Below are 7,154 nucleotides of genomic sequence, written 5' to 3'. Positions count from 1 at the left end.
CTGGTGAACAAGGCCAAGGCGAGCTCCTGCTTTGAGATCGTTACCCAGTGTAACGCGAGTCACTGCAGGTCAACAAGGCCAGACGGCTCTCAACGGCTGCTGGATCAGCCATGGAGTGGAACGTCCTCACATTGGCTGACTTTGAGATAGAGAACGACGACGAGTCGGTGGATGCCATCTTTGCCGGCCTCTACAACATCTCCAACGTGCAGACTATGGTGGAGCAGATCATCGCCATGGTCTCGATCGCGGAGAGAGAGGAGCGGGATCCAGCAGACGTGCTGGCTGACAGCCACATGGTCTTTGTTGGACCACCGGGGACAGGGAAGACGACAGTAGCGAGACGGATGGGGAGGCTGTTCAAGAAGCTGCACGTGCTCCCCTCTGATGATGTCATCGTCGTCAGCGGCACATCTCTGCAAGGGACGTATGTGGGAGAGACCAAGACGATCGTGAGAAAGGCGATGAGCCGGGCCAAAGGAGGAATCTTGTTCGTGGATGAGGCGTACAGCCTCTGCAACTCGAAGCACAGCAACGAGACTTACACGTCATCGTACGCGATGGAGGCTGTAGAGACGATGATATCGTTGATGACCGAAGAGGAGTTCAAGGGAAATCTGCTGGTGATCCTTGCAGGTTATGAAGAAGAGATGGATAAGCTGTTCAAGAGTGTGAACCCTGGTTTCCGAAGTCGCTTTGACAAGTACAGGTTGACATTTGACGCATGGACGGCCAGTCAAGCTTTGAATGCTACGATCGAGGAAGTGAAGAGGGCTGGGATCGAGATTTCATCGAAATGCCACGATCTTCTCCTGCAGAAGTACGAGAGGCTGACCAAGTTACAAGGATGGGCTTCAGCTCGAGACGTGGTGGAGATCGTCCTCACGGTATTGTCTCCCATCTCACGCTCGAACGTCTGACTGCTTGTACAGGGGCTGTACCGCCACCGTGCTTATCGCCTGCGCGAAGCATCAACTACCCCAAGTCAAAGTGTGGATGGATCGTACACGAGTGAGGACATCGAGAAAACGTTCTCAGAGATCTTTCAACGAAGAAGTCAGGTTGGCACGGAGAAGGAGATGGAGGAGGACGTCAAGAACGAGCGCAAGGAGACTCGAATGGAAGAATCATTTCCTGCTGAGCCGAGCCAACACAGCTCATGGCTGAGATCGCCTGCTCACCCAGCATCTTCAACATCACAAGGAAATGTCCTCGAAGCTCCCATGGCGACTCCTCCTGCAGCAGCTAAACCTGTGAGGAACAGAAACATCAAGAAAGTCCTTCTCAACACAAGAAAGCAAGACAGCTCTTCGGCAGATCCCAGTCTGCTATCTCCCCTCCTGGAGCAAGCTTGCAAGGAGTTGGGCTACTCCCTCGATGACCTGGAGGCCATGCTCAGTCGATCCATCGACGATCGTGTAGTGGATCATGTGATGAGACAAGGAGGGTTTCAGGACAAGGACAAGGTGCGGTACGGGTTAGAAGGATGCAGGCTTCCTTTCTTGAAGCAGGTCAGGCGTCTCATCCTTCAGCAAGGGCAACAGAAGACTGCGGAGGAGGAGGCGAGGCAGGAGAGGATCAAGGCGCTCGGAAGGTGCCCGATGGACTTTGAGTGGATCAAGGTTGATGGAGGCTACCAATGTGCTGGTGGTAGCCACTTCATCACGGACGAGGAGGTCACATAGTCGGCAATAGACACAAGGCCTGCCTGCGAATAGACACGTTTGTGTGATATACCCTGCTTGTTTGGACCATACCACGAAATATCGATGAAGTGTCAAAGAGAACAAGTGTCGTCGGTTGAAGACTAGGAACTTGATACGCGAGGTCTCTTGAATCATCTTCAATCAACTTTGACACATCGAAACTTGGATGCCTGTCCATTTCATGCCGACTTTAACGTACAGTCTTAAGATCAAACTTTGCTTCAGTCACCTGCGAGTTCTCTCAGAGACACCATCCCATCTGAGCGGTGAAAGAAACTGACCATGTCAGTGCATGTTTATCGACTCCTCTCCTTCCCCCATCTGCTCTCGCTCCCCTGACTACGAACTCGTCAATGCTTTCCCCGACATGTTGCTACATTGCAGCCGAGACAGTAGACGGAAAGTTCTAGAATGGCAGTGGAAGAGGAGATCACACAGGGCTCGCTGCCGCTCCTTCATAACGATGCTACCGGATCGAGGATCCTGCGTGTCTCAGTCTATAGGGAGACCAGCTCCGTAGGTTGATCCTGATAGCATCCGAGCAGCTGTCCCCTCAGTTCATTCACCATCGTCTGCTATGCTCAGGTGTACGACATCGTTGACTTGGCTGGTCCCTCGATCACTCCTGTCCCTCGTCCCCTCCAAACCACATGGTTGCAAGCTAAGCCTGGTTGCAAGCAGGTTGCAAGAGGGTACAGCTTGATGTCACAGGGGTCTATTTCCCCGTGAACCACCTTCAAGATGATGGGTGGGGTCCTCTGACCTAAGGAAGAGCCATGGGAGGCAGTAAGCTATACGAGGAAGAGCGAGGAGGAGTTCCAGGAGAGAGAGGACGATGATGAAGACGACAACGACTACTGGGATGCTCTACGTTGCTTGCTGGAGGAGAGCCGTGCCGTTGGCTGTTTCTGATTACACCGCAAGGGAACTGAAGTGAAGGTGAGGGCTGTCCTTTCGCGCTCTGCTTTCACGCTCTCTGTTGGCTCTATTCTCATCCTCCCCACCTTCTTCCTGCATTGCTCGACAAAACCCCATCCCTAGCATCGCAGGATGTCAGGAAAGCGCGACCGTTTCATGGAAGTTCGACGGTACCTGTGCCAATGGCACGGTGAGGATCTCAACATGTGTCGGCAGCCTCCTACACAACGAGGAGCGGGGATGTCGGCTAGCGACTTCGATGCTCGTGCAAGCTCCATGCAGAGGTCGCAAGGTGGGTGCGAGGGACCTGGAGTATGGTGCAGCAGTACAGACAACGCACAGCTCGCCTTTGTCGCCATGGCAGCTGCAGTTGTCTTGCTCTGCTTGTTTCGTCATCGCTTCTCCAAGTTCGGGTTTCGATACATGGGAGAGATGACGCCGTTGAATCGATGACGCAAGTTGATGAGGTGGTTCGATGGTATCCACCTTGTCCGCGATCTAGAAGGACCTAGAAGAACCTTGGAACATGAAGGGTGAATGAAACACAATTTCCCCTCGTTCCTGGCTGTGATAGAAATCGGGGATGTTCTCTTCGGCGCTCAGGTTTACGTTGCCCTGGATCGTGATAGATAAGCTACAGCATGAGTGCATGATCACAGGCTAAGCAGGACATCGTAAAGGGGCTGTCGATCGACGAGTGTGCGGTGGACACGTTGAGGTGGCGTTCGCTGCAGAACGCGCTGGACAAGGTGCAGAATAGAATCGACATTTTACTCAGGTTTGACTGTACAAGAACACATTCTACATTGGAAAAAATATCTTATGATACATAATGTACATGCGAAGTGCATTGTCACAGGGTTTTTATCCCTGAGGAACCTGGAATCATATCCAATGTCAACATGAAGGATACACAAAAATACTCTCAGGAGTGAACGACACACAAATCGACATAGGGAACATGTCAGATGTAGCTTGGGGTGAAGCAGATTGCTCATCTAGACAACAACAGTCCGCCGATACCCGCATTCATCGCATGTTGCTGCTTGTTGAAACGGTGCATGCCACGGGAAAAACAGCACCGTAGATACAACAGCCATTGACGGAGCATACACACTTCAAAGTAAATTAAACAATATACAGCAAGCTGCAAGAGGCAAAGATCATGATTCAACCATAATATCACAGGCAATATCGTCTCTCATAACATCATAGATGACATCTTCTCTCATAACATCACAGACGACATCTTCTCTCATAACATCACAGACAACATCTCCCCTCACTCGCTCACTCACCTGCTTCTCATCTCCTCCGCATGCCGCGCGCCTTCACTGCCGCACGTGCATGAATCCTCGGCAGAGTTCCACCCCCGCCCCAACCTTTCTTTTTCCTTCAAAATGCTCCCTACCCTACCCTGGAAATATTCAGTTTCATCTCGGACCCTATGTATTATCACTGTATTACCCACCTTTTGGTAGTACAGTACCACCCCATAAATTTGATGACCCCTACTCTACCGCCATCCCACTGCAATGTTTCCAATAAAAAAATCAATGAGAATGTGTAAAAGAAAACGGTTTCAAACGGCAGCTTCCGTTGAAGAACAATGTGCAAATCTTGCCAGGAAGGAGTAGGAGTAGGAGGAGGAGGGAGGGGAGGGGAGGGGAGGGAGGCAATGAAAGGGAAGGGAAGGGAAGGGAAGGATGGCTGACCAAGAGGCAGGCAAGCAGGCAGAGAGGAGTTGAGAGAGAAGGGGTAATGATGGTTTCGTTTCTTGCTTGTCGTGGCTGTTTGCAACATGCTGGCTTGTATGCAAGGGCATTGTGTTGCTGCCATTGAATTCAACCTGACTGAATCTCTTGTCAGGTGAATGCTTCATCCTCACTTGACGAACTTGAATCCCTCTCCTTAAAAAGGATCAACAGAGTCCATGGCCACCATGGAGGAGGTGAAATTCGCAAAACAAACCGAAAACAATCTGGCGACCATCCGAAGCTACCTATCAGGGTTAGCGCAGTGTGGAGGTCATCGGAAGCTTGTTGTGAAGGGAGAATCCACCAACATGAGCAACAACAGGATGCAAGTCCAGGAGAGATCCAGAGAGCGCAATACGGTAATTCAACGCAGGGAGATGATGAAGGAGAGGAAAACGCAGACAATGGTCGATATCATGATGATCCTTGACACGAGTCATCTATCAGACATTCGTCAAGAGTTCATGGACGAAGAAGATGGCCTGACGCTGACGGCCTTTGTCAAGGTGATGCTCAAGTACCTCACCAAGAACAGTGTGCGGGAGGAGCAGCTCGTCGCTGCCCTGTGCGAGCTTTTTGCTCAGGTGGACGTGAATGGGGATGCGACGATGGAGTGGGATGAGTTCTACGAGTACATCCATGAGCAAGGGATGGCGGAGGGCGCATTAGAGGCGAGTTCGGTGATGCGATACAACCCAAAGAAGGTCTGGGAAGACAGAAGTTTGCCCAAGAAAGTAGAGAGCATATCGTACTACGAATCGACAGATTGGATCGGGATTACCATCAACAACAGTCTTGACTTGTTGATCTACGATCTGTTCGGAAAGAGACACGTCCACTCCCTTGCTCATAAGGCGGCAGTCCTTGCGTCAACCTACATCGACAACCGGGTAAAGAAGTTGATCGTTGCCGTCACTTGCGACGCCTCCATCACGATCTGGGACACGCAGTCAGTATGGGAGGCTTCCGGGTTCGCGGTGATCAGTAACAAGCCCGATGGAAGCCCGATGATGGTTGCTCCTGACAACCAGAACACTCTGTTCTGGGATGCAGAGAGCGCTACTCTTTTCACCGGGAGTGTGAACGGGCATATTCTCACATGGGACATCACCGCGATGGAGCAGAAGAGCGTCAAGATGCAAGCTCAGAAGAGTGCGATCAAAGTGATTGTGGACGTTCCTTCGCTGGATGGGATTCTGACGGGATACCTGGATGGGACGATGATCCTGTGGGAGAAAGGAGGGGGCAAGAAGCCCAAGAAGGTGTACAGAGGGCACAGGAACGGCATCATCGCCATCGCCTACACGCACGAGCTGAAGATGATCGTGAGTGCCGGCGTGTCAGACGAAATTCTCATCTGGAACCCCTTCGTTGAGAGGAAGCTGACGGAGCTGCACGGGCATAGAGCCCCGATGCTCGGCCTCCACATCGTGGCCTTGCGCACGGGGGCATACCAGCTGCTCTCTGCAGACAAGTCGGGGACTTTCAAGGTGTGGGACCTGCGGACTCTTGAGTGCTTGCAGAGCTTCTCTTGCGATGCCGGGCTGCAGGATGTGAAGCAGTACATCAACCTGCCCAGCAAGAACTTGATCATCGCCGCTGGGGCGAGGAAGTTCCAGGAGTTCGAGTTCTGCTTCTCTCACACCCCCGAGCTGACTGACGACGAGGAGATAGTTTGCGCCCTCTACAACGAGGTGATCGACTCCTTCATCACCGCTGCCGGCTGCTCCGTCCGCATCTGGGACTCGTCGACCGGGCAGCTCCTCAAAAGTTTCCCAGACATCTCGCCTTACCCGATCATCTCAATGTGCCTGGACGACCGTCAAAGGAAATTCTTCATCGGGGACGCCCAAGGGAACATCACCTGCCACAACTACATCAACGGGGTTCTCATGAAGTCCTTCGAGGCCCACGGGGACGAAGTTTCCCAGCTCGTCTACTGCAATCTCGACAAGTGCCTGCTGTCCTCCTCCTGGGATCGGCATGTCTGCATCCACGACGACATGGACAACGACGAGGGAGTGCTGCTGAGGACGATGAAGGGTCACTCCAAGGACATCACGTGCCTGGCCAACTCCTTCTCCCTCAAGCTGGTGGCCACGTCAGGAGCCGACGGCCACATCCTAGTTTGGCATTACGGGCTGGGTGTGCTGGAGGGGATTTGCAAGGGCCACTCGCAGGATGTTACAGTCCTCACGTTCCTCGAGCCTTTCCCTCTCCTCCTCTCCGCTGACATCCTGGGCAACGTCTGCCTGTGGGGGATGCCCCCAGCTCACGTCTCGCTCCGCTTCAAGTGCATCAGCAGGATTAAGAACATCCTCCTCCAGAGTGTCTACAGCGTCGTCCTGTGCGCCGCCTTCTTCCCCGAGGAGAAGTGCGTCGTGACAGGAGACGAGGGGGGAGAGATCAAGGTCAGGTCCCTCGACGTCTTCCTCCAGAACCTCAAGAACTTCTCTAGACCGGATGAAAGTATGGAGCTTCAACCGGTTCCTGAGCCCCAGGCAACGGACATCCTGGAGCTGCGGCTCAGGAGGAGGGGAACGACTTCGATTCCGATTCCTCCTCCCCCTAATCCGAGGGAGAGCTTCAATGACTCGCAACGAGGAACGGGGGCGAAACTTGCGGACGGCGACAAAGTATTCCCCGTGCTACAGCAATGGCATGCACACGACTGCGTTCGGTCGATCTCAGCGCTGCAGGGGAAGCGGGAGATCATCTCGATAGGGTTCGACCATCTGGTCCGCGTTTGGTCGCTCGACGGGAGGCTGCTGGG

At 53.0% G+C, this 7,154-nt stretch overlaps 2 protein-coding genes across 2 annotated transcripts; both read left to right on the top strand.

The window, feature by feature from the left end:
• Positions 1-293: 293 nt before the first annotated feature.
• GUITHDRAFT_46813 (hypothetical protein) lies at positions 294-698 on the top strand (the record flags this gene model as incomplete). Its single annotated transcript, XM_005827546.1, has 1 exon — positions 294-698. A coding segment is annotated over one exon (405 nt), but the record flags the coding sequence as incomplete, so codon positions are not given.
• Positions 699-4,785: 4,087 nt separating this feature from the next.
• GUITHDRAFT_75447 (hypothetical protein) lies at positions 4,786-6,648 on the top strand (the record flags this gene model as incomplete). Its single annotated transcript, XM_005827545.1, has 3 exons — positions 4,786-5,334; positions 5,374-5,934; positions 5,995-6,648. Coding segments are annotated over 3 exons (1,764 nt in total), but the record flags the coding sequence as incomplete, so codon positions are not given.
• Between the last annotated feature and the right edge of the window lie 506 nt (positions 6,649-7,154).

The sequence above is a fragment of the Guillardia theta genome (genome assembly GCF_000315625.1).
Source record: "Guillardia theta CCMP2712 unplaced genomic scaffold GUITHscaffold_66, whole genome shotgun sequence".
Taxonomy (NCBI): domain Eukaryota; class Cryptophyceae; order Pyrenomonadales; family Geminigeraceae; genus Guillardia; species Guillardia theta.
This window is presented reverse-complemented; position numbering and strand designations above follow the sequence as displayed.